At 37.7% G+C, this 20,199-nt stretch overlaps 1 protein-coding gene across 2 annotated transcripts in view; it reads right to left on the bottom strand.

Moving 5' to 3' along the window:
• LOC124411293 (UPF0489 protein C5orf22 homolog) overlaps positions 1-20,199 on the bottom strand; it is a 764,359-nt gene that overhangs the window by 291,380 nt on the left and 452,780 nt on the right. The window contains exon 5 of one of the 2 annotated variants that reach the window (XM_046890352.1): positions 2,331-2,525. The exons of the other annotated variant lie outside the window; for it this stretch is intronic. Within the exon in view, the coding sequence (XP_046746308.1) occupies positions 2,331-2,525 (195 nt within the window). The remainder of the gene's footprint in view (positions 1-2,330; positions 2,526-20,199) is intronic. 2 annotated transcript variants of the gene reach the window in all.

The raw sequence follows: 20,199 nt of genomic DNA, 5'->3' as shown, positions 1-20,199 counted from the left end.
ATATTGATTCGAATCGTGTTTTTAAAATTGGTTATTGTATTCAAAAAACTCCATAGATTTTGTAACAGCGTAGAATATAAAAATTAGCATACAATTTTAAATCTGATGATTAATCATAAAATAATAAAGTTTTGTCGAATCAAAAGTATGTAAATTCAAAATATTTTATACGATACGTTTTAACATCTTCTCGCCATTTTTCGCTATAATTCTAATTTCCTTTTGCAAACTGGTGTCATAGTTTCTTGTCAAAATTAAAAAAAAAAAAAACTTCACGCAAGGCGTTTCTGAGAAACACTAGTTTTATACACGATTCGAATCAATATCTCTAGAAACATACTGAACCCAATTCCTCTGAACAGGTAGAAAAACATTTGCTTGACGAAACTTTGCTGATAATTGAAATTTTCCATACATCAAAAAAGTTTAGGGTTTCAAACGCCGCGCAGCCTGAGGGAGTGACGATTTCTACCGGACTGTTTGCATACACGGGATGATTTATTCGCCATCAGGTATAGAGATACCTATGCAAACTTGGAGTTAGGCGCGAGCCAGATGACGATCACGGGGTTGAAAAGACCGGCTAAATACCCGCTCTGTATCCCGGTTTGCATCTAAGCACCCGTCCCTCGTTTCCCGTGTCGTACTTTTACTTCCGGATGTTTCGAGGCTGCTTTCGTAGACAATGCGCGGCTATTATTACCCTCGAATCTCCCGCCGCGTGACCCGCGCACACATGCGCCCTTCTGCAAAGCGGATCCCCTACATTATGCGCGGCCGATATGCACGCCGCATTATAATGTCCAACTATATATATGTATATGTGAGTGTATATATAAGCGACGCGTTGCGATCGAGTCGAGCATTGTTCATCATTTAATTATTCCTTGCATTATATGCACACGGCGGCTACTATAAATGGTTGAAAACATTCCCTGTCTCTCCACTGCGTAGAATTCGAACCAGTATTTACAATTCGAGTATCTAATAAATAAATTTTCGAATCAATAGGCGTTCAACAACATGTTTATGATTTGTTTAGTGGTCAGAGAAGTGAGAAAATAATAATTCTTCGAATTTTGTTTTTTCATGAACGGAAGTTTTGTTCAATTATTCAATATCATCATGATATTTCCTAATTTTTTCACCAATTCCCGGTTTTCCCTGACCAGTGCCACCATGAATGGTAAGTATAATACAAAACTTGCGCTAACTTCTCCATTGTGCGAGTTTAAAAGGGGCTGATTTATGTGAACTCGCAGAGAAATGTCACGAAGTGGGACGTTAGGATTGTGACGGAAAAATTTTGACACATGCTTGTTCCGAAATAAAAAATACCTCATAATTTAAAAACGTTATCACAATTTGTAGACATACTTGATTTATAGGCTACAAAATTTTCGTAACATCGTGACGTCACTCACGATGGATTTTCATATCTGTTATAGTCGTTGCTACAACAATATATTTGAAGCATTCTGCATATTTGATAGGAAAAAAATTGATGTCTACTACTCGTTGTGAATTTACGGTCTCAGATTATATGTATATACTGTGACCGATATTTTTTTGTATTCTTTTGATCGAAAAAATTTTGAACTAAAGTCAACCGTTTTACTTGTGATATTGTAACTACGACAATAAAAGAGTGAAATACTGGATTTCAAATTTGTATTTCCAGCCAGTAGTCGTTGTAAAAATTGGGAATCCGAAAATCGGATAAGTGGTACCTTCTCTCATAAAATTTTGAACCAAATGAAAATGTCGATAACTATCAGCCATGGCAATTGCACAGCAAATTCTCTCCTCCCCACACAATATGCGAATTTAACTTTCATCGGAATTCGATTTCCTGTTTCTTGTGTACTTTTGAAATTCTGATTTTGTCAATGAAGCTCGTCAGAACATCAGAAAGTGGCGTACATACAAGGAACATCAGTTTGGTGCCCCCCTCTGATTTCGTTGAGACTCATGTATGTTGTAGAACATTGAAAACTAAGAGACACGCATTTTTTTTATGTGCCCAAAAACGGTTTCAAGGGGTGGAAACGATTCTCAAAGATGGGCACTCAACGGGGTGATTTCTTGACACGTTTCACGTATTTCAATGAAATCAACACTGAAATGTTTTTTTTTTACGAATAGGAAAACTTCAGCGTATAATAAATTCAAACAATCAGGAAAATAATTATATCATGAAATTTTGTATTGAACACAGATTGTCGTCTGGTGTAGAAGTAGTTTCTCGTTCTTTTTCAATCTACATTGTCTTCCTCGTCACTAAGCACCTGTACATGAGTAGTACACGTAATATATTGGCATTAACTCACCTGAGGATCAGACGAATGGGGACGATCAAAGGCGTAAAGCGGCGCCAGACGATCATAGAGACCAGCACGTTCGTGGAGATCTCGGAAGGGATTTTTCGTGCTGAAGAAATCCAGATCGACGTCAAGAATCAGCGGTGTATCGCTTTCCGGAAGATAACGACGGAGAGACGCACTGATCGCCGGAAAATCGTCTTTCTGAAAATAATTTATCGTAAGTTGATTTTCATTGATCTTCACTGCAAATTTATCGTTTCGGTTGGTAATGTGGTTTTTAACTCATCATTTCTTAATTGCATCTGTTTTTTAAATCTGGTTTATTTAAACGCCTGAGATCAGCAGTATTATGAAATCCCGAAGAAGTTTAGTTCGGTAACATTTCAAGAACATAAGAGGGAGGGGGGGGGGGGGGGCAAAACGGGGCACTTAAGGAAATACTTAGTTTTCGAGGACTTAAATATGCTACATTTTTTTTTTTTTTTCGAATTGTAACCAAAGGAAGAAAAAGGATTTTTAAATGTCAGGAAAAAAAAAGATTTGAAAATTTTTGAAAATTCAAAATAATGCTCAATAATGTTTAAAAAAGTCATATTGGACTGTTTAAAAAATATTTAGAAAAACAAAACTTTTTTCATAATATTTTAAGGGTACCCCATTTGGCCCCCCCCCCCCCCCCCCCCCAGCCGTTTTGCCAGATCCTCCTCTATTTTAACCTAAAATAATTGCCGAAGAGTTGGGAAAATATTAATGAATTGAAAATATCGGTCAATTCCTTTGTAGGGAAACTTTCATTTTTCGTAAAATAATACACCTAGTGAGAGTGAAAACTTACGAGGTGACATTAGAATATTTTTTGCACAAATCGGCTTGGTTCATGTATTGTTAAATATTGTTGAATACTGAAATCGAGGAATATTTAGAGCGACTGAGGCAAACAATATTAAAATTTGATATTCTTTCAATTATTCAAGGTTAAACGTGTTTTCAAAACATCAAAGCATATGTTTTCAAATGTACGTGAGAATTCATTCCGTTCTGACGTACATTTTGTATCTTTTTTTTTTTTACAATGAGTTTCGTTTTTTCTTAATCATAACTTATGTTAAAAAAATTATTAGCTAAAAGCAAGAATTTACTTTTAATTCAATCAAATTAACAGCCTGATCGAAACGATCAAATCTGTATTTATGTTCGAACAAAAAATGGATTGAAAAATAAAAAAACAAAAACCAGATGCACTTTTCGGGCGTGTTTTCTCCATTGCTGGTAATATTGATATTATATCGCTGTCGTTCTTTTTCTTCTTATTAATTCTTTTTTTCCCCCTTTCACGAGGGGGGTGAAATTTATACTAAGCCAAAGCGCCCTGTCGGAAAAGCCGTTGGTCGACTAATTTTTTGCACGCGCAAATGTGCGAGTTCCGTACAGCAGCGCTTATAATATATACGAATATGTGTGCGAGAGCAAACGTACCAAAGAAGCGTGACGAGGATTTCCACGTGGGTTTTTGCCTCTTGGTTTTTTTTTCTCTTTTCTCTTTTATTTTTTTTTTTTCGCCCCGTTCTCTCTTTCATTTGCCATCGGTATAACTGGCAAAAAACAATGACTGCGCTTAAATTAATCCCTGGTACGTATGTAGGTAACAACTGATATACCTATACCTATGCACATATGCATATACATATATACACACACACGCACACACACATACACTCACACTACGTTTCCTCTGGCTTAAACCAGGGATCAACAATTTGCATGCGCATTTACAATGAAATACTGAGAGAGGGGCGGCGGACGGGAAACTGAGGGACTGAAAACAAAGAAATAGAAATAGAAAAGGCGGGGGGTGGAAGGAAAATGGTAGTACTACAATAATAATAATAATGATAATAACAATATTATTAATAATTATTATTATTAATATTATTATTAATAATAATAATATTATATTATCGATATATACCATTATACCATATATCACATATATATTAAGGTGGGCCAAAAAAATGACTATTTTTTTCGTTTGTCACCGTGAAAATATCGTTCAAGATGACGAAAAAAAATTGTGTAAAAGTTTGAGTTCTTGATATTAATACTAAGAGGTGCCTATTTGCGATTTTCCGTTTCCCGTTTAAATAATAGGAAATAATATTCTTGTAGGAAATTGAACGATCTACAAAAAAGGTCTGTTGCGATTTTTTCGTAAATCTACTGGTTCAAAAGTTGATGAAAATGTGAATTTTGTACAATAGTTTATGTTAAAGGCTTATTTTTTATTAAGTAGTCGGAAATTTTGGGATGATTTCGATGTTTCAGTAAAGAAGATAACGTAAACTGTGAGAAATGTTATATTTTTTTTCATTTATCAATCATTATTTAATAGTGGAAATGAAAAAAATCGTGAAATTTGACATAACTAATTTTCAACATTAAATCATTTTTGAACCAGTAGATTTACGAAAAAATTGCAACAGACCTTTTTTGTAGATCGTTCAATTTCTTATAATAATATGTAATGTTTTTTACGACACGCCACTCCGTAGTTGAGTAATAAAATTCCACAATAAAAAAAATCGCAAATAGGCATCTCCTAATATCAATATTAAGAGTTCAAACTTTTACATAATTTTTTTTTCGTCATCTTGAACGATATTTGCATGGTAAGTTACAAAATATATAGTCATTTTTTAATATATATATAAATAATCCATGCGACAAACAGATTTACATACAGACGGACTACCAGTTTGTATGCAACGCGTTGATTTGTACATTGGCTTCGTCACTTCAGCCCGCACAGTTACTTTCCTTTTTTGTTTGGTCTGTTTTTTTTCGTTTGGATTGTCTCTTTTTTGCATTCTTCATTCAGGAATTTGTTCCAACGTAACAGAAAATATTTCTGATCAAGGGTTGTTGTTTTTTATTGTTTTTCAACACTTGTATATTTTTAATTCGACCAGTTATGCTGGGTACATATTATGTCAGAAATCCATAACTAAGTCTCAGCTCGTCGAGAACTTTTTTCTATTATTTTAGTACTTGTGCGCATGTTTCATAGTATATTGTGTTCTGAGTGTGGAAATTGGTCGATTTCCGACGAGTATGAAGTTTGCAGTGTGAGCCAAGGCGAGTTGCGTAAACGCACGAGTCAGATATCTTCCATCCGCACATGTGACAGACACTAGTTTTTCTAACCCCTATGAAAGAGAGTTTGATTTGGAAAGCCGGTTTCATGGAACCTAACCTAAGCACCCAAACTGCAGGTCGAACTCACAATCAACCGAATGACGTCACTGGTGGTGCGTAAAATTATGTCATAGGAATGCACGCATGTGCCATGAAAGCCCTAGTGTGGAAAATTGAGACTTTCCGCTAAGCGCATGCGCCAGACTTATTTCACTTCACTGTTCAGAAATGGCGCATTTTACACACGCTTCGCAGGTTGCGGAAATCTAACTTTCCTTAGAAAAATTAGAAGCAATACTTTAGTTTTCGGATAGAACTTACTGTTCAGAAATGACGCATTTTACGCACGCTTCGCAGGCTTCGAAAATCTAACTTTCCTTAGAAGAATCAGACACAATACTTTAGTTTTCGGATAGAACTTACTGTTCAAAAATGGCGCGTTTTACGCAGGCTTCGAAAATCTAACCGTCCAAAGTATTTAGAAGTATCAGAAACAATACTTCAGTTTTCGAATAGAATTTTTTGCCAAATTTCATCGTTTTCGACAGATAGTTGATTAAATGGCTCACTTTTGAGCGATCATTTTTCGCACAATAATGATCGTTAAAACGGTCATGATTTTTACCGAAAGATTATACAAGTTTCCGTCCAGAGAAATTACTCTTTTACTCTTTGTCTCACAGAGAATGTAATTTCTAGAAATTAATATCTTTCTGCGAAATTTCATGCAAAACTTTCTCTTCGGTTTGACGTTGTTCATTTCCAATTACTTAGAGAGATAGAATTTATGGGATAAAAAGTTGCGAGGCAAATCTATAACGAAGTAACATTTAAACGGGGCAAAAAAATGGCCAAAATATGTGCCCCCCCCCCCCCCCCCTCAGTAAATATTTCGCGACGATAAATTCACTGAACGCAATATTAAGCCTATAATCACGAGAAAATGACTTCCGACGCGTCACATAGGGTACATTATGCAAGATATTTGAACATTGGCCTAATTTCCACGATGACATCACTCTGGCAATGGGACAGCTGTGGAGTCAGGCGTCATCATCTCGCACGTTTGTATAAGGAGGAAAAAAAGCGAACCCCATCCGCACGTTCCGTCCCTGCGGCGCAGTTCGTGCGTCCGATACGAATCGCGGGGGATTTTTTTCATCTCGCTTCTTTCAATTTACAAGTTTTTTCTTTCTTTTTTTTTCGTCGTTGTTTCGTTTCAGTTGCCTTTTTTGCTTATTTTTTTTTTCTCTGCCTCGTAGAGGAGGCCGAGTATCTCGTATGGATGTAACCCCTTGACGGTGACGAGCAAACGACTGTTTCCGGTCGAGTCACGCGACTAATTCGAAACCGACTTATGCGCGACCCGTATAATGCAGATGCCATCATTCCTGCATGCTCTGATCGCGATTTAACGGTTGGCACAGTCATGGGGAGACCGAAACTCGTTATCGTTGAAATTAATTGTGTGAAGAATTTCACTCGCTATCGGGAAATCAGTTGACCGTAATTTTTTTTCGAAAGAAATGACTTTTTTTTTCAACAATTTGCATTGCCTCAATTTGAGAGAGTATTTGATATTGTGAGAAATGATTGACGTGAATTAATCAATCATTTTTTCCCGTAATTCACCAAGAGGTGAAGCATTTTTGATGTTTTTTTTTTTTTTTGAAATTACCAAACTGGAAAATGATTTCCGATACGAATATTCTTTGAAATGGCAAAAGTCGATCTAACAATGTTCAAAACCGATGATATTTTTATTATTTAGGTAAACATACGGTATTGTGATTTTTAGTTGATTCCATGTAGAACTCTGCTATTCAAAATTTGTAAAACTGAATAATATATTTTTGGTAATTCATTACACGCATAATTATACACATCGGTTTTTCACTCGGAAGTTAACTTTACGATGGAAATAGTTATCCTAAATTTTTGTCGTAATTTGTACATTATTGCATATTGAAATCCGGAACAGATTGAGAAGAAAAAGATGATTGCTGACGCAGCAATCAAGCGAATCCCTAGCGTGAGAAAAAAGATGAAATCTTCTGTAATATCAACAGTTTTTCAACTACCGCAAAATTCATTTCCTTCTTCATATCGGATTGTTGACTTGAACAAATTTTTATTGTACTTGAAGAATTTTTAATTCCTTCATTCGTTAAATCTGACTCGTAAAAGGTGACATTAGCCGTCGAAAAGTATCGCCGAACTCTACGATGATTCTAATGAATATCCGCTCTTCAAGCCAGTTCTAATTTATTTGTAAGGATTTTTCGTCGCCATGAAAAATGGAAACGGTTAAATTCAGTCATGAACTTATCTCAAAATTCACTTTTGTGAAACAAGGATTCATCCGTTCGACAGAAATTTCAAATAAATTCAATAACCCTCCTGTGTTCACGCGAAAATTTCTTGCCTATGAAGTTTAGAACATAATTCAACAGAATCCATTAGTTTTCAACAAATTGAAAGACCTTTTTCCGAATGCATGATTCGTTTCGATCTACGAGTTCATGATGAGGCTTATCGTGAAGATTTTTCAAAGATCTTGGTTCGTCCGGAAATTTTTTTGCACGCTTCACGAATCCCGAAGCTTACACAAAATCTGAACACTCAGAGAGAAGAGCCAGCGTCGAGAAAATAATCGCAAGTTGGCACGACTGGCGTTTTATTGTGCCGAAGTGAATGAAGTGCGGTGAGACCATATGCGAGCTCCTAGGTTTGCTCTGGCATTGGTGTCGCGGTTTACACCAGTCAAGCATTGTTTTAATTAACACCGCGAGAGCCGCTGCGGCACACGTGTCACTCCATCGTTCTATTATGTTCGAGGCTTGCAGGGGTCCAGGCTTCGCTCGATTTCGTTCCAATCAAATTCTTTTAGAACAATGCGACGCCGCTGTGGCTCGGATGTCCATCTGTTGCTGTCGATGCAATGCCGCGCTCCACACTCACCTCCATACTACATTTCCCCAGAAACATTTTTGCTCCATTCGTATTTTTCATGTTATATATTCAAACTGGACTGTTTCAGACTGGGATGATAGATTTATTTATTTATTTACTAGAGATTAAGGGGATATACTCTCGAACGCAGAAGAAGAGATAACCCTTAGAGGCATAAATTTTTCCTTGCACTCAAGATCCTTGATACTGAGTATATAAGAGTTCTGGAGGTCACTGATTTTGAAAATCGGGTCAGATCTGAGAATTTATCAAAATTCAAAATGGCGGATCTAATATGAGCGAATAGGATCCATTTTCATATTTGCAGTTCGCCATATTGGATCCGTAGTCCTGATTTTCAAATTCTGTCGTCAGATTCGTTTTCAGCGACCTAAAAAACCCCCGGGTAACCAAATTCAAACGAATAGGATCAATTTTTTAAAGTTTCTGGTTGCCATATTGGTTCCGCCATTTTGAATTTCTAGATTTTGAGCCTGAATTCGTAATCAGCGACCCAAAAAACATCTCTGAATTAATTTTTGGTTTATTATCATTTATTATCTAAAAAACGTGTTTTTTTGTACTGTAGTTATTATCAACATCCACTAAGTGAAACATAAACCCTTAACCCTTAGCGGCACACATTTTTCCTTACTTACTATGGACTTGAAGTTTCGTGCTCGGGGGTTTTTGGGGTCGATGATTACGAATCTGCACTCAAAATTTGAAAATTCAAGATGGCGGTTCCAATATGGCGGACCAAACGTGCAAAAACTCGTTTGACGAAAGCGAAAGTTGGTACCCGGGGGTTTTCAGGGTCGCTGATTACGAATCCGCACTCAAAAGTTAGGAATTCAAAATGGCGGATCCAATATGGTGGACCAAAACGCAAAAAGTCGTTTGACCTTCGCAAATCATAAAACCCAAGATCTTTTCCATACTTTCAAATCAATTGCAACCGTTTTGCGGTCATAAAATCTGTCATTTGAAGTGCACAGCCGCCATATTGTGTCCGCCATTTTGAATTTTGCAAATCTGACAACGGATTCGTAATCAGCGACCCTAAAAACCCCCGCCTACCAAAAATCGTAAGAATACTCTTGAAACTATCTTCAATAATACATTTTTTCTAAAAAAAAGTGCTATTTTTCAGAGTTTGTTGATTTATATACACAAATTTGAACATAAACTTTGATCCTCTAATATATCAAGATCATAAAATTCCAAAAAAAAACCGGTTAAACCGAATAAAACTACTAATCGTAAAAACGTGCTTTAAAACGGGTGGCATTCAGGAATGCCACTGTGTCGCTAAGGGTTAATAGTCATATTGTGGTAACAATTGGTCTCCTATCATCCTAAGTATACATTCACATTCATCGTTATGCGCTAAAAAAATTTTTTTGTAGAAAAACAGAGTGGAAATAAGTGACATACCAGCATGTCACTATGCTTCAGAGGGATAATACAATCTTCTTTATATGTATATAGAAAACCCTGTGCCACGATGTTCGCTTACGCTAACCTCCGAAACCGTTCAACCAATTTTAACGAATTTTGTAAATGTTTATTGCTTGGTCCAACTTGGGAGATAGGATAGTTTTTATCCCGATAAGTGACCCTCAACATTTTTTATTACAAATTTAAGGAGTTTTCATAGGGTTTTCATAACCGTAATTCGTTTATAAGTTCCATAACTTATCAATAGATGGCGGTGTGAGTTAATCTATTGAGTTCCATAAGTTGTTAATAGATGGCGGTGTGAGTCAATCTATTGACATCTGTGTTAAGCATCTAGCACCACACTCAAACATCTTTTGTTATCTAGATTGCGTAAGTATTCGATAGATGAGGCCGTGTTTCAATTTCAAACGTTTTCACGATGCTACAATTTATTCCACGTCACACGTGTTCCACAGATATACGATACAAACAACGTGTGTGCTTAGTTTATTGCGTATAATTATTTTGAGCTGAGCTACACTAACTCGTGGCCGGGATTGCCAGTACACCTCCACATATAAAGCATTAGGTGGCACAATGGTGTTGTAAAATTTACAAAGAATTAACTATTCATACTTAAATAAAGCCTTAGACAGGTTTCTTATAGTATAAAAACTAGTGTTGGAAGGATCAAACAAATTCTTATTCTCGTGACATAATGATGATAGACGGCCAATTACGGAGTATGATTTGCTGTTCAAGATTATGAAGAAATAGTAATTGTTGTGTCGTAAAGTTCTGCTTGGAACGAAAAACAATGCCTAGATAGTCATTCGGGATAGTCAATGACGTTGTTAACAATTTAATAAGCAAAAATTAGATCAGTTCTATACATTGCTGAACAAAACGAGGGCATTCAAAGAATTGAAGAAATATTGGAGTAATCATGATCAGTAAAATGCATTGAATTGCCAATCTTGAAAACTACAAAATGCAAAAATAAGTGATTTCATTTTTTAAGTTGGTAAATTTTTTTTATATGTCTGAGGTTTTCAAATAATAGAACAGTAAGCTAAAATTGGATGAATAAATGAACAATAAAGTGTTTCAAAAGTTTGTACATCAATACAAAACCTTTAGAGAAATGTTTAATAAAGATAATTTGTTTTATAGCTTTTGAAACGATGTAGTCAATATGGTTGTTAAAATTTAGATTTCAATCAGTTTAGACAACAAGATCTATCACTTCAAAACTTGTTTAAATAAAGAATTACCCAATTTGTATGAACTAAACTTAGATTGTGGAACATGACTACCATGCATATTTTTTCATTTTTTTTTAATCAGAAAACAGTCCGAGCATCAGTTTTTCCGAATTATAAAGATCCTTCTGAGGCATAGGATTTTTAACTCAAGTTTAAAAGGTGACTCATACGTCACGTGACTATATTTCATTGGCAATAACTTGTAAAATTAGTCGGATGAATATCAAAACTCAGCTTTTTTTCAACAGGCACATTTTGCAGTACTGCTTAGCACTATTTTTGAGAGGGAATGATGTAGGATTTCATTTTTTCAAGTGGAACCACCCTATCTTTAACCCTAAATTCCTGCAGCCATAGAAATGATATAACTATCCATGCTAAAGACTTTCAGGTATCCAAAAGTCTCGAAACACAGTGTTTGGTGAACAGAAATTCATTTGGAAGTGATCGCAATTTTTTCAAATCAAGGTAAAATCGTAGAACGTTTTGAGAATAAAAATATAGCAATATTCAATTTTCGAATTTTTGATTTTCGTTTCTGTTTTGTAGAAATTTGGAACGTCAGCTTCTGCTACATTTTGGCATTCTATACTTGGAATTAACTATCAAAATAAAAAATTTTATGGGCCACGTGGTTCTTTATTAAAAAATGAAAAAATGAGACCCTATATGATCCTTAACGATACGATCTACCCGAGAGATGGAAGTTATAAGACTGGAACGTTTTTTCACACCCCGTTACAAGAATAGGTAAAGAAAAAAAAAATAAAGAAAAAAAAAGTTACAGTTTTAAGGTTAAAACTCGATATCGTGACCCTTTGATTTTCTTGCCTTTCCACATTTCCGCCTAAGTCCATTTTTGGCGCTGATTAACTGACTTATTTTTCAACCCTTGGTTCGAAAATTGAGTCAGATCCATCGGATCGCGACGGACTGAAGTTACGAGATGTCGATGGATCAGTATGCAGGTTCGGTGTGGGCGCATCCGGTGTGCGAGCGTATGAAACGCATAGCTCGCATCCGGTCTCCTCGGTATGTCTCTCGAGTCGCGCCTCTCGTGCCCGGTGGCAACCTCACGTTGCATTATGTATCCGCTTGTCAATTCCACCTTGTCATCGAGATGATAAGAATAGAATTAGTAGAAAATTTTCTAGGAGAATCCTTTTCCGGTTCCAGGTTCGATATCCTTTATACCTGCGTCATTCGAGTCGCGTCGCCTCTCTCCTGAGTTTTAGTTTGCTTCCAAATTATTTTATATTGATTATTCGATCGTTTGAAATATTTTTTGATTGACGAGACTGCATTGTTATCGAGCAGCTTGAGAAACATTGTATTCGTGCAGTCTAAACCATTCGTGACCGACCTACAGGGGGCGGGGTTGAAATTCCGAATTTGAAAAGTTACGGAAGTGCCGAATTCCGGATTCTTTGGTGGCGAAACTTAAGGTAAGGAAATTGAACTTTGACGAAACGTCACACTTTCGAATGGTCAAAAACTCGACGCTCAAAGCTCCGAAAATGTAAAGTTACGAAAGGGCATAAATTCAGCAGGTCAAAGTTGAGAAAGTACGAAAATTTGAAAACCTAAAACATCGAAAACGTCCAAACCTTACCTACGAAGAGACCAATTAACAGCCAAATGTACACTTATATTGTATGATCATTTTATTGGCAATATGAATTTGTTAGTACATATTGTTATAGTACAATAGTATCCCTAATCTTGCAGTGGTACAATAAATTCCAGTGACATTGGGTGTATAAAGCATTCGATAGAACCGTTTTATAAAATTACGAAACCTTAACCAACTTCGGTTACATGTAACCTGAATTTCGAACAAACGATTCCATCGATTTGGAAGAAAATTGGTAATGAAATAAGCTGAACCACCATTCGCCTCAGTCTCCCCAATTCGAAAATCGAACAAACCAAAACTGAGCTATTACGAAGGAGAAACGGAATCATTCATTCTCACCTACTGCAAAAAGTCTGAACTTTTCTCTTCGTCCAGTGATTTTTGACCTCTTCTTTCCAATTTCACAAGCTGGATAATATAACATTTATAGGTTATGAACGCAGTGTGACAGTTTTGCGAATACGATGCGTATGTAGAATAGCTGTTGTCAGCTGGTTAGCCGTAATGTTTCTCACCTTGTTCACACATTGGAGGTGTACGTCCGTTGTATTGCTATTACAGGAGAAAAGAAGCAAAGAGGAGAAAAACAAAAAGCACGTCAAAAAAGGAAAGAAAAAAAAACACAACGAACCGTACCAGACATCACGCCACGTTCCACAACAACGGACGGGCAAAAACAATGCATCGATTTGCATACGGCAATGATCGTCTTAATTGCAGCTGCCCGGCTGTCTGAACCCCCGGTTAGTTCGCGACAATTATTCTCCTCCATGCGCACACTCGGCTTTCGACACTCGGTCTCTTAATTATTAACGAACCAGCGCTGATCCCACAGCCTGCCGTTGTAGGTGTACATTTTATTCACACATATATATTAGGGTGGTGCAAAAAAACCGACTATTTTTATTTTTTGAGTCTCGTGTGACAAAATTTTAGTTTTTGATGTTTTAAGAGCCCACTTCAAAGAACAGTTCAAAAAAAAATTTTTAAAAGGTCGCTCCGCATTTTTTAAAACGTCAGAAATCGTCAAAAATTGATATTTTTTTTTGTTTTTTTTTCACGCTACGGTATAATTTTATAGACAAAAAAAAATAAGTTTCCGAAAGTTTTAGTTCAAAATTTGAATTTTGAAAGGTCGCTCATGATTTTTTTTCAATTTTTTGGTGCATTTCTTTAGATCTTTTCGATTCCTTTTAACCTTTTAATATTCGTATTGAAATTTCATAAATTTTGTTTCTTCAATTTAGTAAGAAAGAATCGATAACAATACACCACGACATGAATTAAAAATTAAACAAAATACTGAAAATATAATTTGTTCAACTTAATTTTTTTACGATTTTTGACATTTTTTAAAATTTGGAGCGACGTCTTAAAATTTTTTTTTTTTTGAGCTGTCCTTTGGAGTCGGCTCTTAAAACATCAAAAACTAACATTTTGTCACGCGAGACTCAAAAAATAAAAATAGTCGGTTTTTTGCGCTACCCTAATATATAAATATATACGCGAACCAACGGCGAGGGGAATTTTTTTCATGGGGAGGGGGGAGTTCATAGCAACTACTTGGATGTTTCAGGGTTGGAAAAAAAACACAGTGTGTTAGATGTGAGACGATTTTGACACCGCGTAGGTATAGTCCCAAGAAGATGAATCCGTTCGTGGTGTTAATAAGCAGTGTTAAAAGTTAGTGTTGAACCGGTGTTTGCTATTAACAAAAACACAGAATCCAGTAATACTAACTGATGTCATATACATCGACACTGAACAGAATAGGACAACCTAATATTTTATTGATGAATAGAAACATTTCAGCGTTGGTTTCATTCAAATACAAATCACCCCGCTCGGTGCCCAGCTTTGGGGGTCGTTTTCACCCCTTTAAACCGTTCTTCCGCAAATCAAAAAAAATGCGTGTCTCTCAGTTTTCAGTGTTCACGCATACATAAGTCTCGACGAAATCAGAGTGTAACACCAAACTGATGATCCTTGTGAGTCGTATTAACGACGCAAAATTCCACAAAGAATTAGGTGCACGCAGGGATCGGTAAAGGGTGCAGGCCATCATGTAGAGAAATTCCAGGGCGCTGGTAGTTTCTGTGTACCGATTCCCCAGCGTATCAGCGGCAGTTAATTGCGTGTAATGATACCTTTTAGAGAGCGGTTAACTTGTATCGGTCCCGCTAACAATGGGGGGCCTAAGTGCAGCCACCTTGGCGAGAGCGGCGATGCTTCTGCCCTTTGATAAAAATATCCGGGAACGGCATCCGCAGCTTCTCCTTGCCTGGAAAGAATTCTATTGCATTCGCAGCATTCGCGTCTCTCCTCTACTCTAGTCACGGAAAAAACGTGACCGTAGAATTTCCTCAACGGCGATTATTATCAGCCGACTGGCTTTGTACGAACCTCGAGCGGTGACGGAAGTGGCGTTGCGTTAGTAAGTACGTTTACCGAATCCTCTTCAGGCACGAACGTTTGTAAACAAAGTGCCTCAAGAGGATGATGCAGTCAGTCTTTACCGACCGAGTGAAATTTTACTTATTTTTACCATCAACCACGCTTATACACTCTACCCCCCCCCCACCCGCCTCGAGTACAATTTCGAATATAAACATTCCAACAAGTTTCGATTCACGCAACAACAATATCACGAAATTTTATGGCGTTATTCTCGCAAAAACAAACAAGTTTTTACACGTTTTGTTCGCTACTATATACCTATCTATATTAGTGCTAACTGAGGTATTTTCACATCGGTAATTTGTATCCTTTGATAATAGTCAAAATAAGCAAAATCTCACTCGGTCGATAACGGTTGATTTTAGGACCATCTTAAGGGTGCATGGGACGTATAGGCACACTCAGAATTAGTCAACGTTTATTCAATCTAAGCGACATTCGTCTAACCTATCAGCGCATCAGCGACAACCATTTATCTTGGAATCAGGAGAGTCGAGAAAAAATGAATAAATAAATAAGTTGGTCAAGTCGTGAGACTTTCTGTTCAACCAATGAAACATGTCAAACAAATAAAGTTTTTCATGCAAAAGCTGCTATCTATGGAATCGGCAACATTTTACACGAATCTAAGCATGTTTTCAGTTTTTAACTGAAATTATACACTGACAATGAATGCAGGTCGAAAAAATATCGAAGAACCGCGATAACTGGAAGGTTCGAAAAGTCTTTTGTTAAAGTTAAAAGGCCTTTTTCTGGCCGAACCACTTACTACTTCTCACTTTTCCCATATTTTTCCTCCGTATTTACTACATCCTCTTTCTTCGTGGTTGAGGAATAATAGACTTCGGTAACTCTGGGCTGCGAGTATTTTCTCAGATTTGCCAGTTCCGGTTTGTTGCTCGGGCAGGTAATACCGGTAATGCTTGTAATGTAGCCTGTGCAATTATATCGTTGGTCCAAAAATTTATCAGCGCTCAGAATGTCTCGGACATTGTCTGAGGTGTCCGATTACGAGCGTTAACAGCTGACGTCAGTACATTATGCATATAAAAGAGAGAAGTGAAAAATGAACGCAGGAGGACCATAAAGTCCTATAATACTTGTCTACACTTCACGTGTAATAGACCTTTGCTCTTATACTTGAGCAAAACTCAAGTGTATTAACACACCTGAAACGCATATATTCTATGCAAATGGTATTCATTTTATGACGTACGTATCCCGGAGTTAAGGAGAAGGCTCAGATCAATGTTTCAAAGCTATCTAATTGCAGGTGAAGGTTACCTGAATTTTTGTATATAACGTATTTTGACGTGGAAATTTTTTGATTCAGAATCATTTGATGGACTAAGAACTGTTTCAACGACTACAGTTCATATCCCGTTCAAAGATGTCATGGGATGGCAAAGGTTTTCCCAAGGATTTAGAAAGATTGCAAAAATTTTTATTTTCATGATTTCGCATAAGATTAAAGTGAAATTTTTCGTAATTTACTAATTTTTCAGAGAGTTCAAATTACGCAGTACTTGAATTTCAAATTGTTTCAGAGTTTCTAGGTGATTCCAGATGATTTCATACTCTTCACGATCTGGCGGTGGCGACTGTTTGGATCTATTGAATGACTGTCATTAACCGGATGCGAAAATAGTCGTCACTGAACGAGAGTGAAATTTGCTGTCTGTTAAGTTTGATAAAACAATGATATATAGAGGATCAAGAGTTTCCGAGAAGGCGGAGGGCACCTGCTGTCATTTATGTACATTCCTACAAACCTCTAACAAGGATCAAGCTGCTCCGATCAACTGAAAAGTCATATATATATATATATATATATATATATATACAGGTGTATCGATCAGACAATTATAGATCTTCCCAAACCAGGTGCCCTCCTTACACTATTGGGGATCGTCTATCCGCGTATAGCATGCATTTCCATGTGTGAACATCTAATGAACATCTTTCGGAAGACATTCAATTCATTACCATAATTAGGAATCCGATTAGAAATCAGCAATCATGCATTCAAACTGTTTATAGGCATTTACCGGAGGACTTGAATAGAATCACAATGGTATCCTGATTTCAAGTAGCTCGACAGATGTCCCATAATTTCATAGAAGGATATTTAAGTCATTCGATATCCTTAAGTTCATGATTTCTTTGGATAAACGGCCCCTTGACGTATCATCATATAATCATCTGCATTTGTGAGTGAAAAAGTATGGTCTCTGCATGGTTGTGGCCTGAACCTTGATGTATTATTTGGACTAGCCAAAATACAGTGATTTTTACAATTTTTATGATCGCTATGATATTTTTAATAGCTTGTCTAGAGCTTGAATGAAGGTTGGGGACAGTTTTTACGATACTTTTCATACAGTGATGTTTCTTCGTACTCTCAATTTCACAAAAATTACAGTTGATTAATACTTGCACATAAGATAGAGGGGACAAGTTGTGTAAAATGTAAGCTAATTATATGGGGTGACGATGAGACTGGACGAGCAGCTGCCGCAGTCTGTGGCGTACACCAGGAAGCGTCCAGACAACGCACGCTGAGGTGTGCGTGAATGCCGATGTCCAGTCTCGAGTTTATTGCAGGGGATTAAAATGTTGTGGTGGTAAGAAGGTGAGGTAGCTAGTCGCCTGGAAACGCCGGTGCTTCATAGTTACGAGGCATAATGTCAGTACGGTTATAAGGATAATTGCAAATAGGCGGGTACCATTATACATACAGTATACACATGTATACTTTACGCGGCGAAGCATGCTTGGAATGGAAGGTTCAAGAGTATAGACATTGTCTCTGCCTAAGGTGTAATTAAGCAGTTGAATATTAATTGCCCGCTCAGGCCAGTGACTCGGCCCGTCCCCTTGACATTTCTTCCTTTTACTTTTTCCTTCAAAGACACAAGTTCTAAGCCACAAGGTGATCGGTCTTCATTCCACACTGCAATAAGCTATAATCTATTGTACCTGTGAAAGGATCATTAGGAGCAAATCGTGATGAGGTCTAATACACAGTTTTTTAAACAGAGGTGTGTGGACCTCATGTTTTATTAGGAATGACGAGGTCTCGAGAGCTTGATAATTGGTCGGATGACCTTTTTTCAAGATAATTTGCTTCATCTGATTCTAAGTGACATGAAAATGTGACGATCGGAGGAAGTGGAGGAGTATGCATCTCTCGTTTCATTCCAAATGACGGTGGCTCAAAAATTCGACAATTTTCTAGGTTAGTTTTTTTGGGAGGACCTGCACATGCCCTGCACGATGAAGTAAATCAACCTGAGAAATTGAGGATAAAAAAAAACACCTGAGATGTATTCATCTCATGTTTCATTTCAAATGACGAGGCCTCGACAGCTCCTCAATTTGCCAGATTACTTTTCTTGGGTTAACCACTACCTGCTGCATGATAACTGTAGGTAACGTGAAAAATTGATGATCCACGAAAAAGCTTCTGGTTGAGTTGACACAGATTGATGAAGTCGGTGATTTGGCTTTACGCTGACTATTGCATATAATGGCGAAACAGTCGAGTGATCAGCGGTACTTCCAGTGCTGGACGGATGAGAAGTCGCAGCCGCGCCTTGGCGAGTAAATGGGCATCTGTAAAGATCTCCACGAGGGATAACGAGAGTGCATAGAGCTACCGGACCGTGATTGCGAAGCAGTGCGGCTCCTCCCAGGTCATGAAGACTTCGAGTGTGCAGATTGGCACATCAGGGCGTGAAGCGGTGCCTTTTGTTTCTCCGCACTTGAGGCGCTGAGGCGTTTCCTTGCATGTACGAATGGCGGTGGTGGCCGCAATGGCTATGGGGCCATAGAGTGAAGAGTAGAGGCGAGGTTTCTCCTCAGGTAGCATTAGCCGAAGCGGAAATCTCCACAAGGAACATTGATCTGCAACGTCCGCGCCACAGGTACCCGTGATGGAAGTGCAATATTGCTATTAGACATCCATTTGATTCGAAATTGCGTACACTGGACCTCATGTAGAAACCCAAACGTCCGCTTACTCTGCATCTAACAGAACTCTACCTGCTATCTACTCAGATCTTCATCGGAGATGTTATGAATTTTTTGTCGACGAAATTTACATCTTGAGTAGATCTTAAATTTGAATGATCTATTCCTGTGCAGGTTCCAGAAACAACATCAGAAATGATGCACATATGCACAGTTTTCAAACGACAAACTTTTCTGTCCAAGGCCTGGCAATATACACTAGGCACTGAAGTATGACCGAATACTCAGATATTGGAGCAAATTCAGAGTAAACGTAGGTAAGGACTGAATTTCCAGTGGTTCACCTGATTTGACGTTCGCTTTATGGTAATAGAAGTAAACAGCTATGCGCCATCTGGTGGCTATTTGAACTACTGTCACTTAAGTGGTTGGATATTTATGGACAGCCAATGGATATCCATCACTGTCTTGTATCAAACCATGGATATTGTGGATTTCTTTCAGAGATCTAGCAAGGATATGGATGTTTCATGGAGCTGTGGATCTCGTATGGACCACGAATAGATGGTTCCCTGTGGAGTGGATCGGGGGAAAACTGCTCGGTGCACCAGAGACAGGATATGCGCTTGTGGTGCTCATGAGAGATGGTTGTGCGAGAGGCGCATACACTGCTCCGAGTCGGACTCCTTCGGTGCCCGGGTGTTGATTCTCGTTGAATAACGATTCACTCGCGCGATAACTGCCTTCCTTGTTCTACGCGGTACCGATCTCCGATGAATAAGCGCTCTCTGAGGCCCCGGGGCTCCATATTCTGCACCAAGCAGCGTGCTGCCTACTCGCCGTAATGGAATCGTAATAAAACGAGACATGCGTCGACGATACGGGCCTCCGGCCGATTCGCATCTCATCAACTTGGACCAAAAATTCACAGAGATTGACGAGCGTTGAGTCCGCGTTC

This window comes from Diprion similis, chromosome 10 (genome assembly GCF_021155765.1).
Source record: "Diprion similis isolate iyDipSimi1 chromosome 10, iyDipSimi1.1, whole genome shotgun sequence".
NCBI classification, from domain to species: domain Eukaryota; kingdom Metazoa; phylum Arthropoda; class Insecta; order Hymenoptera; family Diprionidae; genus Diprion; species Diprion similis.
This window is presented reverse-complemented; position numbering and strand designations above follow the sequence as displayed.